General features: G+C 44.9%; 1 protein-coding gene across 1 annotated transcript; it reads right to left on the bottom strand.

Moving 5' to 3' along the window:
* Positions 1–14,917: 14,917 nt before the first annotated feature.
* Positions 14,918–19,782, bottom strand: LOC119027017. Its single transcript, XM_037111812.1, has 2 exons — positions 16,303–19,782; positions 14,918–15,459 (listed from the first exon to the last, which is right to left on the bottom strand). The coding sequence occupies exons 1-2, from the start codon at positions 16,999–17,001 to the stop codon at positions 15,232–15,234; spliced, it is 927 nt and encodes a 308-aa protein (XP_036967707.1). The 5' UTR covers positions 17,002–19,782; the 3' UTR covers positions 14,918–15,231.
* Between the last annotated feature and the right edge of the window lie 216 nt (positions 19,783–19,998).

Raw genomic sequence — 19,998 nt, 5'->3', positions numbered from 1 at the left:
TACCACAGAAGAAGAAGAAGAAGATGAACTAGAGACATCCTCTTCCTCTTTTAAATAAGTAAAGTTAGAATACTTTGAATCATTTTTCAATGCAGCGTGGTTGATGCAGCCTGAACAGGAGCTCTAGAAGGTGAAGTGTTGTTCACTTCAAAGTCTTTCAGAGCAGACAGGCCGGAGCTCACTGCAGACTCGTCCTCTCTAGTGCTCACTGCAGAGTACTAGAGAGATGTTAACAAGCCAAAGAACACACCGAGCTGTGGGAGGTCCAAGTGTGTGTGTGTGTGTGTGTTGTCCAGGGAGCTGGTTGGTTCCTGACTGGCCGACAGAATTGGACTTTTGCACCACATCAGCCTCTGTACAACAGATGTCGCTGTGGAGTGAAGGGAAGTTGAAGGAGGAGAGTTTAAAAACAGAAACAACTCAACATGCAGCAACACCAACACATATCTAACAAACCTGATGACTACTACACTTCACTTCAAGGCCTCTAACACACACACAAACACACACACACTGAACCACGTCTATCTCACCTCATAGACACTCAGGTCCTGGACCAGTCCCACATGGTACGACCAGGAGGCTGCTGGCATGTGTTGCTGTGCTCTTGATGTTTGAGGGGAGAGGGAGAGCAGATCATTGAGCGTTCAGTCGTACTGTTTCTCCACCATCGTCCCCTTGGCCTCCCAAATTTGCCTCAGGGGGTGTTTGCAAAGTGGAACTATCAGCCTCCGCCCTCCTGCCGTAATGTGAGTGAGACATCACTCCTGTGGGAAAACACAGAGATCATTGTGTTGTAGCACAGCAGCCTCAGATGAATCATGACAGCCAAGGAAAATGCTTTAGGAAAGGTCCCAAAGTGTGTGTGTGTGTGTGTGTGTGTGGCAGGGGGTTAATTACTGTGTGGCATCAGTTCTCTAGAAAATGAACAACATCTGGCTTGTTGTCTAATTGACGCTGACAAAACACCGACGTGTTGCTGCACGTGAAGCAATTTAGACTCATTACTGTCTTTATTAGTGCCTCAGGTCGTGTTCGCTTGTTATTCGGCCCTCACACTTCTGAATATCCACAACAATCCCTCCCTATCATACCGTTTTTACAAACAACATCCAGAAGCTCACTTCCTGTTTCATGTGGACTTCTTGAGTCCAAAAGTCATCAGCTTTTAATAGTATTCAGTCTCTTTTTAATCAGCGCAGACAAGCTAGCTCTCAGTGCAAAGCGAATAGACTCAAAACAGGCTGTTGTAAGGCTCATGGCTCATGACAGGCTGTAACATGGGCATGAACGAAAATCCTGGAGTATGTTTCTGTCTGCAAAATTCAAGTTTCGGTCTCTGCCAGTGAGGGAGTAAGCACACGCTCGACGGATCGTCTAGTTTGGACTAGAGGACAGGGATGTAAACAAACCGGCATGTAGCAGCTTGCACAAACACGCTGTTTTGACCACTTTTTTATTCATTACGCTACAGTGCAGTGTTGTAAGCTGTCTGCTGATGTTGCATAACTTTTAAAACACAGTGGAAAGTTCTGACCCCATGCTGTTAGCTGTCAATGCTAACTCTCCATTCAAGGAGCCCTGTTAAGTTATCCTTTAATGTCGCAGTAATTCACAAACTCAGAAACTTATTATTCACAGTATCTATAAGACAATGATATAAACTGTGAAATATGTGTTATTCTTAAGCCCTCCTCGCTGTTTGAAGCCAGAAAGATGGGTCGCGTTTCTATGAAGACATTTCAATGATTGAGATTGTTTAAGCCTGAAAATCAATCGAGGAGGATTCAAAATGTCTTGTGCATCTTTAAGGATATTTTACGTGAGCTTTACACGACTGGGGGAATATTGTGGTGGATGAATAATTTGGGTCATGTGATTCTGTGAGTGAGTGTGAGTGTTTCAGTTTCACATCCACCAGCTTGTTCTCGTACTGCATTTGAAAAAACAGGTTGAAAGTTGTTTTCCTCTGATGACGTGGCAGGACGACCGTCCTCCACCGACACTGAAGAGGTGGTTCTTCTTCACCAGATCACCAGATCGAGTGTCGGCACAGTAGGTCTCTGCAAAACTACAGATGAATTAAGACTTTACGTTTGTTTGTGTTGCAACTGTGAGTTTCTGTCACGTTGCTGTTCTCTCTGGTTTGGTTTGGGCAGAGAAACGACACGGTTTGTTTTAAAAAACACCTGTTTTGGTTCTAAATATTCTTCTCTTTGTATACACAAATAAATCGTGCTAATCTGGAGCGTGCTGTCACTTCCTGTGTGAACCACAACCCCAGTCGCCTACCCAGAAAAGACTTTCGATGTGTTTTCGAGGACGTCTAGCTGTAGGTTGTGATTGAAGCCTGAGTCACATCAGAACGCAAAGGTGGAACTCCCCCTGAGTCTCACTTTAAACTGATCGACTTCCTCTTTCTCCACGATGAACAACTGCATGACCCATTGAGAGGATGTCAGGTGGTTTTACATGAAACAAACATGGCTGCTGAGGCACAGATGTTCACGGATGAGGAAATGTTTTACTCACATTCTCCGACTTCCCTCCTCGCCCTCCGGATTTAAGCTTCTTGGGAAGCGTTGTCTTGAAACTGTCATCCAATATTTTCATTCTGGGTTAGAGTTAGGGTTAGCAGAGGACTCTCTCTCTCTCCCTCAGTATAGACGGGGGACGCTGTCAAGCCTCCAACTTTCCCAGTGCTGAGGTCGGTGTCGGGTCCGGAAGTTTGGCAGGGAGAAGAAGGATCGCCACGCCATAATATTATTGTGATGTACTCACGTTTGCTTACATGCAAACCAAACTCAGTCTCAGTCCCAGCGCATCAAACACAGCCGCTCTACGCTTCTAAGTCTGATGCAGTAGTTTCACCTCTAACTGCTGATACACAAAGTTTTCAGCCACCTGACCTTCATCTTCGTACAATCCATTCATGAAAGTGCCGGTAAGGTAAACCCACCAAAAGACCCTCAAATAGACTCAGATGCAGCAGGATGTAAATGTTTGTTCAGACTGAAGGCTGCTGGGAAAAGTGTCTGACTTGATCGCGGCCTTTTTGGGGCTCTGCCACCGGCTGCAGCCGCCCGGTCTCGTCCGCCATCCAGCCGGAGATAATTGAGCCTGTTCACGAGGGCGGGAATCAGACAGGCGATCTGGAATGACAGGACATAAAAGAGGGAACATAAAAAACATGACGAGACTTCAAAAAGACACATTTCCGTGTACATTACACGTTGCCCTCCAACCAGTTTTGGTTAGGGTAATGTTCCGCGACAGCACCATCTGAGCTGCCTGTTTAAATGACTGTGGTTGTTTTCTGGTGAACAAACACTCGAGCGATCACCACAAAGAAACCACACATGATCCTTCGCTGGTGGAGCTGAACACCAGATGTTCACAGGCGAGGTGGTTGTTTGTGGTGACGCTACTTCTCTGTAAACTTGTGGATTTCATTGGAAACATTTTGGGGGACACGATTCTACAAATTATATGGTTTTTTTAACGACATTTCAGTGCAGAAATGTCGACCTGAGGTGAAGAAGGAGTCGATAAAGTCGCATTGAAAAATGATTTTGAAAAAGTTTGTATCTAAAAGAGGATGTTACACCACACATTCACGGCCACAGATAGTTCTTCTTCTTCTTCTGTGGTAACTGTCTCCGTCTCTCCTGCAGAGATCTGCATTGATTTTCTGTTGTGTCACAGTGAAGCAACACTGCTGAATTCTTCTCTTTCCCGTTTGCCCCCAGGAAGGGTGTGTTCACTGGAAACCCTGAGGGTGTCTCTGCAGAACCACAGACAGATTAAGACTTCAGATGCGTTCGTGTCACATGTCACACAGACCACCAACATGGGTGGAGGACAGAAAACATCTGTGTTTTCTCACCACAAATATAGATCGAGTTGTTCTGAGGTGTCTGGTTCAAAACACTGAGAGCAGCTCTGAGTCTAGAGTCAAGCTGCTGAAGGCTCTCGCTGACTGTGCTGTTCAGGAAGGGAAGTCCCAGCCGAGTGTGTGTGTGGAAATATTCCAACTATTTTGGTACTGCACTGAGCGTGTGTGTGTGTGTGTGTGTGTGTGTGTGTGTGTGTGTGTGTGTGTGTGTGTGTGTGTGTGTGTGAATTAGTGAATGGAGAGAGAAATACTCTCTTGATCCCACTCAAGTCTTGCCATGAATCACACATGTCACACATTGTTTGTTCGTCTCTATAAACTCAGACTCTTAAAGACTTACTGCAGTCATCTGACGTGCACACACAGCACGTCACACTTCTCCCTCTAACCAAAATTAACAGCTGCACACAGACCCAAGACAAGTGAGAAGTGGACTGCAACAACCACCACGCAAAAAGGCGTCACTCTGTAGCCATCACTACACACAATATGTTTCCAGCTCACTCCATAAATAAGTTACCACAACCAAAAGGTCATAGACTACAAGTCACTGCGCACACAAGTGTTAATGACAGCCACACGCCACAACGTGACTGAAGTGACAAGCAGCCGTCTCAAACAAAACCAAGCTGCTGAACTGTGTGTTCTTTGGCTTGTTAACATAGCAAACAGACAGTGTCAATTAGCAGACAGTAAAACACTCAGAGTGTAAATAAAAAGAGCACTCAGTCAGCACGGCTGCTGAGAGTGACGGCACTCCCAGAGGTTTTCACTTGCAATGTCATGATCACACGCAAGAGGAATTCCAGCCGAGGTGTTTCCATAACACGCTTCCTGAAGGGGGAAGCCCAACAGTCTGAGGCCACAGCATCAGACCAAGAGCAGCTCAGGTCCAATACTGTAAAAAAAAAAAAAAAGAAAAGAAAAATAAAGGAAGTTAAAATTGGACTACTGGTGATCTCAAGTCCTGGGCAACTATTATTCACTGAACTCCTGCTGCTCTCACTGTCTCAGTCATCCTAATGAAACATGATATGAACTGAGAGCCATCACAGGGATGTACACAAACCATTTTCTTTCGAGGGGGGGAGGTGTTTAATCCTGAACGTTACTTACAGCTGTGGGCCTCAATGTCAAGTCTATTGTGTGTCGCAAACACACACCTGTTACAGACACGCCTTGCGAGCTTCAGCAGGTGAACACACTGACAACTCAAGTCTTTATGTGCTATAGTTTCAGAGTTATGGTGTCGAGATTCAACCTTGCTGTCTTGCTTAACCAAACCCTGTCTCTAGTGACACTTGGCACAATGCTACATGTGTAAATAATGACAGAGGCTTCAGCAAACACACCTGCAGTTACTGTATTCACAGGCTAACTGTTACAGAAGCCTTCCTCCTCTCAGCTGTCACTGCTGCAATCCTACAGTCAAACAACACCATGAACTGTTTGGGACGATCACTGACCTGGGTGGAGAGTGCAGCTGATAGAGGGGAAGTCTTGGGGGCTCGGGGGAGAAGCTGGCCGGTGGAGGATGTGTGGAGGCTGGGTCACAGTCGGGTCTTACCAGGTCTGACTAATCTGTTTTCCTTCGCCTGTCTCTAGGAAATACATCCCTGAAGGAACATGATCGGTAATTTATTAGCATTGTTCATCTGAGAGGTTAAACTGTCCTGAGACTCTTATTGTTCCTCTTCTTCTTGAGGGCAGGGCCAGCAGCATGCAGACAAACAGGGCGGCTCGTTCTTGCAGGGCCACCTGGGCCACAGCTGGACCGTTTTTAAACATCATATGCCATAAACAGCTCAGATTTTCTCACGCTGGGTAACTTTCCATCCACTCAGCTCAGAGGATCTCCTCATGACAAGTGCTGCCTTCTCTCTGCTGGGAAACATCAGGCTTTGAGTAGAAGAAGAAGAAGCAGGAACCAGGACAAACGACTTGTGTCGGTCTCGGTGACCAGGTACACTTAAAGGGACACTACGTAGCTGTGAGGACACGTTCGAAGATCTTCTTTGATTTGCTTTATGTTTTATGTGTATAGGAGCTCTGGGAGCTTCCTCATGTGAGGGAGGAGAGGCAGAGAGAGGGAGGGAGAGGGAGAGAAGGCAGGCAGGGGGAGAGAGGACAAAGCCAACCTGAGAAACCATATTTCAAAACAAAAGAAGTTGCTGGTGGGAAAGGAAGATGTGTTTGTTCAGGCACGGGGCAGTTTGTAATGAGGGATTGGGACTGACCACAGTCAACTGCAGCTGGAACTCCTCTTGTGTGATTGTGATGTTGAAAGTGAAACTCACAACTCAAACGTGTTGAAGTCGTCACTCACTCCGCCTGCTTTGCCACAAACCACAGAAGAGCCATCAACCCTCCTGAGACTCACTGTGAACTCTCTCCAGACATTTATCTGCTCTCTCTACACATGTGGTTCAGACGGAAGAGCTGCAGAGTAAACTTCTCTAACTTTCCTCCCACCTTTACTTCTTTTTCCTCTTTGCAAATTGAACATATTAACCGGCCACTTAAAGCTTCTAGTCCTCATGAGTTGGCTTTCCTGTGTTCTGACCTGTTCTTGCAAACTGTCTTGCAAACTGAGTCATGCTTCCTGGGTTCAGTTTGTATTAGAGGGTCTTTGGTGGTTTAGGTGTGATCCACTCTCAGTGGAGTCAGTGATAGTGGTGTGTGAAACCACTCAGCACTCTCATAAATGGATTGTACGCCCAGCTAGAGGTGAAACCACAGTGTCACACTTAGAAGCGTAGAGCAGCTGTGTTTGATGTGCTGGGACCGAGACTGAGATTGGTTTGCATGTAAGCAAACGTGAGTACATCACGGTAATATTGCATTGTGGCGATCCTTCTTCTTCCTGTCAAACTTCTGGACTGGACCTCAGCTCCGGGAAAGTTGGAGGCTTGAAAGCGTCCTCAGAGCACCCCCGTCTGTACTGAGGGAGAGAGAGAGGGTCCTCTGCTAACCCTAACTCTGTCCCAGAATGAAAATATTGGATGACAGTTTCAAGACAACGCTTCCCAAGAAGCTTAAATCCAGAGGGCGAGGAGGGAAATCGGAGAATGCGGGTAAAACATTTACTCATCCGTGAGCATCTGTGCCTCAACATGTTTGTTTAATGAAAAACCACCTGACAACCTCTCAGTGAGTTCAGCAGTCGAGGAGAAAGGGGAGGCCTTTCTGCAGAGAAGTGAAGACTCACACACTCGCTGCCCAAGCTATAATAAGATCCGAGGCTGTGTGTGAGCATGACGTCAGGGGTATGGGCGGGCAAAGCAGGGACACCTGCAAACAATTAAATGAAAGACACTTCTTGTGCAAGTGTTTCTCTCTGGAACACGGGAGTCATCTCTGAAGGTAGAAGGGCAGAGATTGACTGGAAAAGAAATGCATGATGAAGTCGATCAGTTTAAAGTGAGACTCAGGGGGAGTTCCACCTTTGCGTTCTGATGTGACTCAGGCTTCAATCACAACCTACAGCTAGATGTCCTCGAAAACACATTGAAAGTCTTTTCTGGGTAAAAGACTGGGGTTGTGGTTCACACAGGAAGTGACAGCACGCTCCAGATTAGCACGATTTATTTGTGTATACAAAGAGAAGAATATTTAGAACCAAAACAGGTGTTTTTTTTAAAACAAACCGTGTCGTTTCTCTGCCCAAACCAAACCAGAGAGAACAGCAACGTGACAGAAACTCACAGTTGCAACACAAACAAACGTAAAGTCTTAATTCATCTGTAGTTTTGCAGAGACCTACTGTGCCGACGCTCGATCTGGTGATCTGGTGAAGAAGAACCACCTCTTCAGTGTCGGTGGAGGACGGTCGTCCTGCCACGTCATCAGAGGAAAACAACCTTCAACCTGTTTTTTCAAATGCAGTACGAGAACAAGCTGGTGGATGTGAAACTGAAACACAGGCTCACAGAATCACAGAACCCAAATTATTAATCGACGACAATATTCCCCCAGTCGTGTAAAGCTCACGTAAAATATCCTTAAAGGTGCACAAGACATTTTGAATCCTCCTCCACTGATTTTCAGGCTTAAATACATTCAACCATCACAGTATCTTCTTAGAGAAGTGACCCATCCTCCTGGCTTCAAACAGTGAGGAGGGCTTGAGAATAACACATATTTCACAGTTTATATCATTGTCTTATAAATACTGTTGTGGGATCAGATAAGGCTGGTGGGGAAGCCAAGTCCTCTGTCTAGGCAAACACACACTGCCCCCACACACACACGTACACACACATACACCCATTTTAGTGACATGACAAGTCGTTACAGGCTCTGACACATGTGGTGTGCTTATAAAAATTTGCAGCTGAATCATTTTGTTTTCATAATGAGACAGTTCTTTACTCAGAAATGACAATTCAGTAGCCATCATGTCGTCATGTCAGGTGACATCGCAACATTTCTGGAGCTTCACAGCAAAAACAGAGCTGCAGCAGTCACTGTGTCCTCAGTGTGTTTTATAATGAGCTGGCGTTTCATACAGTATCCTAGATAGTTACTGCAGAAGTGATTAAAATGATACTGAATAATATTAAAAGCTGAAGTGAACCTCTGGATGTTATTTGTAAAAACGGTATGACAGGGAGGGATTTTAGCGGATAGCCAGAAGTGTGAGCGCAAAATAACAAGCAAACACGACCCGAGGCAGCAATCAAGACCAGCTGCTGCCAAACTGAATCATCTGGTTTAGTTTTTGGTAAACTGTAAACCACCTCGGTGCTGGATTCCCTGTTGTCCAGCTGTCCGTGTCCACCTGGATCCGGGTACAGTTAGCCGCTGTTAGCCGCTACTGTAGCAACAAGCTATCTGCGCATTAGCAGCCTCCACAGATCATCTGATCTGATCCAGTTTCAGCCTAAATCTGTGAATAAGGTCATGAAGTAATGAGAACTGAGATTTTGCTCCACAGGGTGACGACACAACTGGATTCATGTATAAAAACATATAAACAAAGTGTTTTTTTGTATTTTTTGGTGGGCACCTTTTGTTAAATCTGAATCAAAAATGGCTGAAAAAGCATTTTTCCTTTCGGCCCTGAGAAAACTTCCCTGTGAACAAACAGTAACGAGTCTGAATTCCTTCATGTCTGCAGCAACACGTCAGTGTTTCTTTAACTTAAGTAAGAACAGCAAGCTGGTTGATTCATTCCTCCAGAGAAAAGGTGAAACACCATAATTAATCCCCTGCCACGGCTCCTTGGTCACTTTCACAAAAGCATGTCACATCTTGATCTGAGCTCATGTGCTACAGTTCCCTCATGAGCCTGAAACACGAAGCCCTCTGTTCTCCCGACAAGGAGAAGCGATCCCACGGCAGTGATCTCTCCTTTCTGGCTCCTCCCTCATTTTTTCCATTCTGACGGCAGGACGGGTGGGGGGTGGAGGGTGGAGGGCAGCGGCTGATAGTTCCAGTTTGAAAAGACCCCTTGAGGCAAATTTGGGAGGCCAAGGGGAGCAACAGTGAGCATTCTTCTGTGAACAAACACCAGAGTGTTTGAACATTTATAACATTTATCCACCATAAAGCTGCAGAAATATCATCACCTGAATAAATGTCAGCCAAGTGCGTCTGTGCAAAACCACAGATAATCTTTTTTTTCATCTTTCCTGCCTCTGTTTTGTCTTGTCTGAGGCTCAAGGTGGACCAAGGTGTTCGGGCTTCAGACCAAAAAAAAAAGTGAGCATTGTTGTGTGACTTAAAAAACAAGTGCTTTTCAACAATAATCAAGCCCTCTGCAGCAAACAACCTCCAAATCTCTGGGCAGCTGAATAACAGAGCAACAAAGCTGCTGCTCTCTTGGCTTCATGCCTTTCTTTGCTTTGCGTGTCAAATATTTGCCAACAGGACATCAAAGACGTGTTTGTGTAAAGTATTTAACAGCTACTTGGTGTTCAGATAAGCTCACTCTATCAGTGTATGCATGCAGAGCTCACAGAGAAACAATCAATTGCCTAATTTAGCCACTTTAAACAGGATAATAACAGCTGGGAGTGTGTAGGTGTTCTCAGTTGGGGGGATTTCCTGAGCTACGCCTCGATCACTGTTGAACAGCCTCCGCTCTGATTTACAGTGACTCAAAGCTACAGAGCTGCAGATAGTTGTTAAAAAGACAATAAACCCACATTTACTTTTTCACGTATAACGTTCTGAACTGACCTTTGTTTGCATGTGTTTATCTTTGTGTGTGAGCTCGCTGATTCTCGTCGGACATCATTATCCAGAGTGTTTTTGACGTTTAATCATTTTCTCTATCGTGAACAAATGTCTGCAAACCTGCTAAGGAATCACTCAAGAGAGGACGGTCCCTCTAACTCCAGAACTTGCCTGAGATTCATCACATTTTATCACATGTGGACATCTGTAGGTACATTAGCAGTGGGAGTAGACGCGATAGCTCACTCAGCTACTTTAAGTGGTGCTAATGTGCCAAGATGTTCAACTAACAGGAACCATACGACCTGTTTTTGTTCCATTAGAAACTTCTGCAATGTGAGAGGCTTCATCTACAAACGTCTTTGTTGGTCACATTAATTATGTGTTGCTTAATGAGAACCAGGTCTGACAGTTGTCTGAAGCGTTTTTTCTGGCTGTCCTGGAACTGAGGATGTTGATACACTGTGTGTCCTTTGATAGAGCTCACAGACGCTTGAACACTCACTTCCTCACTGTGAACAAACACCGAGTGCAGCCTGCCAGATTTCCATGGTGACACATGCCAACAGTCTTTCAGAGCGCCATGAGACCACGCCGCAATTTAACATTAAGGTAGTTTATTTGAATTGGTGGAAGATTTTGGAAAGGATAGGAAAGGGGAGTCGATGTTTGGTGGATGAAAAAAGGAAGGGGGCCAATGTTGGTGGATCATCAAAACTGTTACTGGATCACGTCAAAATATGCTCTGGTTGGTATGCAGAGGTGGCTGTGGTAGTAACCGAGGACATGTCTCCAGTGTAAATATGGAAGGATGGAAGTCAGAAGAGAAAGGAAGCAACATGGCCGTGTGAGAGAAGGAGAGAGAGAAAAAGAAGGCTAAACTTGTCCTCCTTTGTCTCACTCCTCTAAAATAAACTGTCCCGGGCCTGTACAGTCAGTGTGTTGGTGTCTAGTGATGTGCACAAGGGGGGGTCAGGGGGGCAGTCACCCCCCTTGTGGCCCAGTTGTTGAAAAACGCTCACTAAAGTGCCCTCATGGGAGCCAAAATGTATGCTAAAGTGCCCTCATGGGAGCCAAAACGTATGCTAAAGTGCCCTCCTAGGAGCCAAAACGTACGCTAAAGTGCCCTCCTGGGAGTAAAACACGCGCTAAAGTGCCCTTCTTTTCGCCCCTGCACTTCAAAAAGTCTGCGCACGCCACTGTTGGTGTCTTTAACCTGTCTGTGAGTGAGACAAACACATCCTCCTTCTCCACAGTCTCCTGGACCTGAGCCTGATCCCACGTTAGTGAAAAGTCTCCTTCTGTGGCACCAGCAGCTGAAAGTCTCTTTCCCTCAAACCCGGTTCCGTTTGTGATCTCTTTGGTGGACGGGTTCACCTCCAGCACCATGACTCCGCTCTTCTCCCACCTCAGAGCCTGTGCAAACTCCGTCCCGCGTTCCGCGTCCCGTTCTCCCAGTACAGCTCGGCCGTCCCGTTCATCAGGCAGTTCACAGGGAACTGAACCAGATCTCCCACAATCCCCCTCACAGATTTTCCATCAAGAAGAAGAGTCATCCCTAAAATCATTGCAAACTGCAGGATAAGATTCATAGTCTGCCTCCTCTCGCTGCGCTCCTCTAAGTGAGCGGCTGCTTTGCTCCACCAGTTATAACATGAGCACCAATGGAAACTTCATGATGCATTCATGCACAGTCGTAAAATAAGACAATCGCTACCTTTCAGCCACGAAGGTTATTAAAAACTGGACAGGGCTCCTTTTTTCCCCGTACTTTCCCTCACTGAACAACACAGACTACCTCTGTCATTGATTCCTTCTTCTCACTCTGCAGCATTTTTACTAATCTAACGCTGACATTATCAAAATATCCCGCTCGGTTCCACACACATTAGAATATCTTGATATCATACCTGGTAGAACCGACTTGGTGTGTCATGATTGTAGCGCCAAGTGATTTAAAAAGTTAAGAACAAGAGAGTGATGACAGAAATAGTCTATGTAAGTAGAGATTCATTCAAGAAGCGGGTAGAGTATAGAGTTTTACGAGTTGCAAATGAATGCACCACTGAACTATTAACTATTTATAGGTGCTGTTTGGACGGTGTGACTCTGGCTCCTACGGCCAGCACGCACAATTTGTATAAACCAGCAGGTCTTTGACATGACTGTCTAATTCGTATTCTATGTCCTTGCCATTTGTCCAGGGACAGCCTCTCAGTGTTCCCCTAGAAGATATTTCTCAACAGCTTCCATGTCATGTGGCCCATCCAGTCACATCTTGATCTGAGCTATCAGACTATCCAGTCAGACGCTGCAGAGTCACGGCCCACTGCTGGCATGTGTTACCGTGCTCTTGATGTTCGAGGGGAGTGGTAGAGCAGATGATTGTCACAGTGAGGAAGTGAGTGATCAATCTGAATGAACTGAATGATTCCCACAGATGTCAGAGGTCAGCTCAGCTCCATTAAAGGACAAACAGTGTGAAAGGCTCTTTATCTTGTATCAACAGTGTGTGTGTGTGTGTGTGTCTGAATGATCCTGTCAAAACTGGAATATGTGATTCCTTCGGGCACATTTTTCTTAAACTTAACGGGACTACAAAGAGACAAGAGGAGCGTAGAGGGTATTTACCTGACTGTGTGTTCAGAGGCTTTTTGGTGTTAATGTGATGCAAGATAAGCTAAAAAAAAAAAAGATTGATTAAGAAGATGCAGATGAAGTGTGAGGAAGACCTGCTTTATTAAAACAAGTCCAGTAATTGTTCTTCAAGATAAGATTTTCCAGGGAGTCACAAACTCTAAAAGTTACAAATTAAGCCTTTAAATCTCTCTCATGATCAGTGCTGCATACACTGATAGTAGTCTGTCTGAACACCAAGTAGCCGTTAAATACTTTACACAAACACGTCTTTATTGGCCTGATAGCAAATATTTCTCATGGTATGAGACACGAAGCAAAGAAAGGCATGAAGCCAAGAGAGTCTCCACCTTCCCATCAGCCGTGACTGCACCTTCTACACTGTGTGACATAAACCTTCTCCTGATGCCATCCAACATGTTTAATCAGGTTCCAATGAACAGAAGCTTGTTTCTTTGTGTTGACTCATTGGATTCATGCAGAGGGACCCAGGTTCTCACATATTTACAGTTACAGGAGACACTATTAGTTTAACCCATCGACCTCCCCCCGCCAACACACACACACACACACACACACACACACACACACTTCCTCCCACTCTGTCCTCCCTCCAACACACAGTCTGCCCTCCAGACACACACACAGTCACTCTGGCCATGAGCCATGAGCCTGGCAGCCATGATCAGGGCTGGGCTTAACCACTTAAAGTAGCGAATTCACCTGCTCCTGTTGCTGATAATGTCTGACGAGGACAATCGACATAAACTCCACATTATGTCTGAAATAAAGTCATAACAAGGTACATGTTGGAGTGATGGTTGAGTGTGTGTGTGTTATCAGAGATGAACTCAACTTACTCAACTGACATGACTTTTGTGTTGTCACCATGGACACGGGACGACATCAACAACAACAGAGCTGCACCTGACAGAAACCGTGGCAGCTAATGTTCAGCACACTGACACTTTCTTCTTTAAAGAACTGGAGAGTCCCGGCACAAAGAAAACACATGCAAATAAAGTCCAGCTCCCTCTGCGCTCCTGTGACCAGCCACAGGAAGCATTTCACAGTATTTCACCAGAGCTGTACCTCTACAACAGTGACGTACGGTGAGGTTCGTGACTGGAGTCCGACGTAAAAATATATGGACCCAAATATGAACCCAAAATAGAAACCTATACGTGGTACCTTGACTTCGGCATAGATTCCAAGGAGGATTTTCTGCATCGATATTGAATTGGGGAAAAAAATGTTTTGCAATGCATTGATGAGTCGATATTTTTACCCACCTCTACACATGCATGTTAGCAAACTGATTCGACATACGAGCTCTGTCACGGAATGAATTACACTGCAAGTCAAGACACCACTGTATTTCAGGAGCTCCACATTGACACCTATCAGTGCAGCACAGTACTTTCTGCCTCACCCTGTGCATTTTCACTGCGCCTTTATGGTCGATCATAAGGACTAAATATGTCACACACATTCATTAAACACATTAGACTGTGGAAGGTCAGCAGGTGAAGCACATGTGTAATCAAACATGTATAATGTCGGTATGCCTGCGTCAGTCAGTCTCATGTTGACATGACAACACATTGGTTGTTGGTCTGGTTCATACAGCTGATAAAAGGTGTTTCCCAGCCAGCAGGAAATGTGACAGTAATATTTATTCATTCATAGATGCTGCAGTGCAGCATTCCAGTGACTGACTGCTCACAGACAAACCCGTTAGCTTCAGCAGGTGAACACTGCTGACTACTACTACTTTTGTTGTTTTTTGGGCGTAACTTCAAGTTCAAGTCTGTATGTGTTATTGTTTCAGAGTTATGGTGTCAAGATTCACCCTTGCTGTCTTGCCATAAGTCTCTAGTAATCCCAGACACAAAATAACATGTGTAAATAATGGCAGACACACGCCTGCAGCTACTTGTATTCACAAGCTAATTGTTACAGAAGCGTTTCTCCTCTCAGCTTTCACTACTGAAGAACGCTGGATTGTAAAATCTACCATCCTGCAGTTAAACGACACCATGAACAGCATGAAACAAGTGGTGTTCTCTTCCAGCAGCTTGTGTCTGTGTGGGATCATCATTGAGCTGAACTCTGGTGAACTAACAGAAACAAACACTTGCAGTCTTGTAAAGACACGTTCCCTGGCGCAGACTCATGAGTCACCACACATAGACCACACCACAATTAAACAATTAAGGTAGTTTATTTACACTGGTAGAAGACTTTGGAAAGGATAGGAAAGGGGGGTCAAGGTAGGTGGATGAAGAAGGGGTTTGAGTCGGTGCAGTTGTTGGCTAGATTTAGAGTTATTATCGAATCATAATCTTTTTGGAACGTATCAAATATTGTTCTTTAGCCTGATGAGGGAAAATGTGCTGACAAAGTCTGTGGAGTCGTGGTGTCTAATTTGTCAAACATGCATCAAAATGCATTCTGTATTTGATGGATTTAAGTGGTGGCTGTTGATTCCAATTGTTTTTTTTTTCAATTTATTGAATCTAGACCTTAGAACTCCCATTGGTTTGAGGACCAGCAGAATTCCCATTGGTCAGGAGTCCCATCTTCACATCTCTCAGTTGTCGTCCACCATCAGGTCCAGGTGACACATTTGGTCTGCGGAACTTCAGCCACCAAACTAAGAACCAGCAAAGAGCCCAAAGCGCAGACGTCACAGCTGCTGTGATGCTGACAGTGATCCAAGTCTCCATCCTTCCTCCACAGGTTCTCTGATCAGCCACAGAGAGGAAACAAACACAACATCACATTCAGAGCTGGTGGGACACCATGTTAAACATGGTGCAGGTCTCTGACAGAACACATGTGTTGGCATCATGTAATGAAACATCCTGTAGTGTTGGGGAGGGATTCAGTTTGTTCCCCACATTAGTTGATGATTTAGGCAGTAAGTAAAATGATGCTGAATTATCTCTGAGCTCTTCCTGTTACTATTGTCACCCTGGATGTGTGGACAGCTGTTACTGAAACACATTGATACAGAGGGAAACTTAAAAATGTGAGAATCCTAAAGCAAGTTCTGCAGTTCGAATGATGACAGGTTTCCTTGGTGTTCCTTGGTTAGGGCTCAGGTTACCAGGTGAATCATCTCCCTTATCTCTTGATCGGGGGAGGGTCAGGGGTGGATGCAGGCAGAGTGTCTGACACACCTACAACACATTTTGCCCTGCAGCTGGTGATGTCATAATTAAATGTTACTGTAGTTGACAGGTTGCCAATGTGGACACAAACACAGTCGGGATTTTATTTGATTTCTTACCTGCCTGAGTCACCGTAAGTACAAATACAAAAGTCATAACAATGAGATAAAATGTCAGCTTTTATCTCCGGTTTATAACTTTGTATCCCATAATTGTGTCTTATCATGGTAATATGTATACATAGGACATGTTTTCATACACTTGTGGTCTTTAACTACTGCTGCTGCTTCTTGTTCTCATGACTCGCGACCTCAGTAGTTATAAAACCCCGATTGACTCCAGCTGACATGAACACTGTTAATAAACAATGGAACCGTGTGCGTAATTACGCAGAGAGTGTGCTGTCAGACTTACATTCTGAGGTGGGCAGGGGGTCGTCGGGTCCAGGTCTTTCTTGATGACCTTCAGCCTGGCAGCAGCAGGGTCCCCCCACGCCCTCCTGACGCCCTGACTGCGGACGGAGCAGAAGTAATCGCCCTCATCCTGGACCTGAGCCTGAGCCCACGTTAGTGAAAAGTCTCCTTCTGTGGCACCAGCAGCTGAAAGTCTCTTTCCCTCAAACCCGGTTCCGTTTGTGATCTCTTTGGTGGACAGGTTCACCTCCAGCACCATGACTCCGCTCTTCTCCCACCTCAGAGTCTCCACCTGTCCGCCGCCTGCAGTCTTATAGTAGCACCTGATCGTCACCGGTTCTCCCTCACTGACCGATGATTCAGAAGCCACAACCACATCCAGCTGTATGTGGTCTCTGCCGCCGCCGCCGCATCTGCTCTCATACAGCCCGGAGTCTGTGTACAGTGAGCGGCTGAAGCTGAAGCAGGAGTTCAGATCCAGCCGGTCAGTGAATCCATCGCCTGGTGTGCAAACTCCGTCCCGACGCGCAGCCACACGCGGCGGGTTCTCCGTCCCGTCCTCCAGGTACAGCTCGGCCGTCCCGTTCATCGGACAGTTCACAGGGAACTGAACCCGATCTCCCACAATCCCCCTCACGGATTTTCCATCAAGATGAAGAATCATCGCTAAAATCATTGCAAACTGCAGGATAAGATTCATGGTCCGCCTCGTCTCGCTGCGCTCCTCTGAGTGCGCGGCTGCTCTGGCTTCCCGTGATGCATTCACGTCTCGTACAGGAAACCTCGTAAATTTAGCTTTCGCTACTTCACCAGCCACAAAGGTTATTAAAAACTGGACAGGGCTCCTTTTTTCCCTGTACTTTCCCTCACTGAACAACACAGACTACCTCTGTCATTGATTCCTTCTTCTCACTCTGCAGAATTTTTTCTAATCTAATGCTGACATCATTAAAATATCCCGCTCGGTTCCACACACGTTGGAATATCTTGATATCATACCTGGTAGAACCGACTGGGGTGTGTTCATGATTGCAGCACCGAGTGATTAAAAAAAAAAGCTAAAAGCATGTGAGTGACGACAGAAATAGTCTATGTAAGTGGAGATTCATTCAAGAAGCAGGCAGAGTGTAGAGTTTTACGAGATGTACGTGAAGTACACGCTGTATGCTGGCTGTAATGTCATGACGGAAAGGCTAAATATGGATAGAAACTCTGCCATTACAGCTTCAGAGTCATGCAAATTTGAGCATTACCAACATGAGAATCTCGTGAGATGTTCCACTTCACAAATGGCGCTAGTTCATGTGAGATATTCTCACAGACTGCTGCGGAAAATGTTGAATATTGATCTGTGTGTTGTCACAGATGCCTCTGTAAAGTCGTGACTGGCAGCTGGATACAAACATAACGGAGCCTCCACTTTGGCTCTTACACGTCCTGCAACTGAAATGAGCCGCAGTTGGTTTTGTTTTGAGAATAGACGTTTTACAGCTTTTGGACACCTGTTGTATCTTTGTTATCTCCAGGTGTCATGGCTGAGAGTGTGTGTGTGTGTGTGTGTGTGTGTGTGTGTGTGTGTGTGTGTGTGTTTATCGTGTCACACTTGTTGACCTCTCTGTCTGCTTCCAGTCAACCATGAGTGAATGTGTGAGCTCAATTTTTTCCTTTTTTTTTTTTTTACTTCCTGAAATCCCTTGAGGGGATTTTTCAACACTCATTGCACTAAAATTCACTGCTGTTGATTTTGCACTATCTGTATCTACGTTGATTGTATTCCTTAACATTTTGAATCGTATTGTTTTTTGACTTTTGTAATATTTCTGTCAGCGTGTGAATAAAATCACTATCCAGTCGCACGTTGTTGACTCACTGCCTGCTGGTGGAGGCTGTCGGTGTGTGTTACCGTGCTCTTGATGTTTGAGGGGAGAGGGAGAGTAGATGATTGTCTGGGAGACGTGAGCGTTCAAGCGATTCACAAAAACTGCACAGAGGTCAGAGGTCAGCGCTATCAAAGGACACACAGTGTGACAGGCTCTTTATCTTGAATCAACAGCGTGTGTGTCTGAATGTTCCTCTCAAAACTTGAATGTGCGATTCCTTTGTGGGTTTGTGGCTGCATGCACTGATAGGAATCTTATCTGAACACCAAGTAGCCGTGAGATACTTCACACAAACACGTCTTTAGCAGAGACAAAGAAAGACAGTGTGTGTGACAGAAAGCCAAGAGAGCCTCAAAAGATGAAGTGTTGAACAGAAGTCTGTTTGTTTCCCCGTGTTGACTCTCGCTGGTTGTGCAGCAGGAGACAGTGTCAGTTTGACCCATGTTGTTTTTTAAACGTCATAAACGGTTCAACTCACTCGGACTAAAGCAGGCTGGGTAACTTTCCATTGGTTTCCGTCCAATTCAAATGTCAATGAACTGACTAAGATACAAAGGTTCAGGTATGTCTATGGACACAGCAGACACATTTAGGCCATAGCCAGGGGTCTCAGCTTGAAGTCAAAAGACTAAAAACCTGATTTTTCACAATTTTTTTTCTAAAGGCATGTCTGTGCATTTTGCTTGGGTCCTTTTTTTTCCCCAAAGAGTGCCTACTGAGATCCAAAGGCTTATAACTTGAGAACCACTTTACCTAGAAACATAATATTGAAGTAGCCGAGTCACCTGTTGTAAAAACATCATCTGTTTACACTGACTGACACTGACACATTGTTCTTCAAAGAACTAGAGAGCTGCCGTGTGACAACACGACCGTGTTTTAATGGTCATGAGAGAACGATTATAATGAAATCATTGTTCGTGTCTCTAATGTAAACATTTGGGTTTGTTTTTTTTGTTTTGTTTCTTTATCAGTGAGCTCAGACACAAAGAGAAACATGCAAATATAAGCAAAGACAAACGGTTCAGAACGTTACATACGTAGAGGTTTGTGTGGTTTTATTAACAATTTCCTTTTAACAATCGTCTGCAGAGTTGAAGGGCAGGTTTGATAGTTTGGTCACAGTGAGAGTGAACTCTCCAAGGATTCAAAACCTTATCTTATCATAAACCAAACTTTTTTTCTTCTCAGCCTGAATCTTTTTTTTTAAAGATTTTACGGAATTCACAAACTCTAAAAGTTACAACTTAAGTCCTTAAATCTTCTGTAAACACCAAGTAGCAGTTAAATATTTTACACAAACGCGTCTTTGTTGTCCTGTCAGTGAATACGTGTCATGGTATGAAACACAAGGCATGAAGCCAAGAGAGCCTCCGGCCCTCTACTCTACTCAGCTGGTTACACCCTGACATGTTCGGCTGTCTCACTTCCTGTCTGACTTTATTTATATGTGGCATCTTGTCACATATAAGCAAAAACACCCTGCCACCTTTTTCTAACTTCAAACAGTGGGGATCTCGTTTTCCTCTGAGAACAGCTTGTTTATTCAGTTATTGGGGGGAAACAAATGTGTGTTATTACCTCATTCATAATGTAAATATCAAAATTCTGAGTTTGGATTTATTTTATTCTGCAGATTTCAGGTTTTCAGGTTGTTCTGGTGTGAAATTTAAAGTCTGCAGCTCGTTTCAGCCCTTAGCAAAAAGTAGTTTATTCAAGTGTACTACAAGTATACTTATTTTATACTAAAACAGAGGCAGTATACTTGAAGTGCGCTTTTTCCATCCATCCATCCATTTTCTTCCGCTTATCCAGGG

The sequence above is a fragment of the Acanthopagrus latus genome, chromosome 10, assembly GCF_904848185.1.
Source record: "Acanthopagrus latus isolate v.2019 chromosome 10, fAcaLat1.1, whole genome shotgun sequence".
Classification (NCBI taxonomy): Eukaryota; Metazoa; Chordata; class Actinopteri; order Spariformes; family Sparidae; genus Acanthopagrus; species Acanthopagrus latus.
This window is presented reverse-complemented; position numbering and strand designations above follow the sequence as displayed.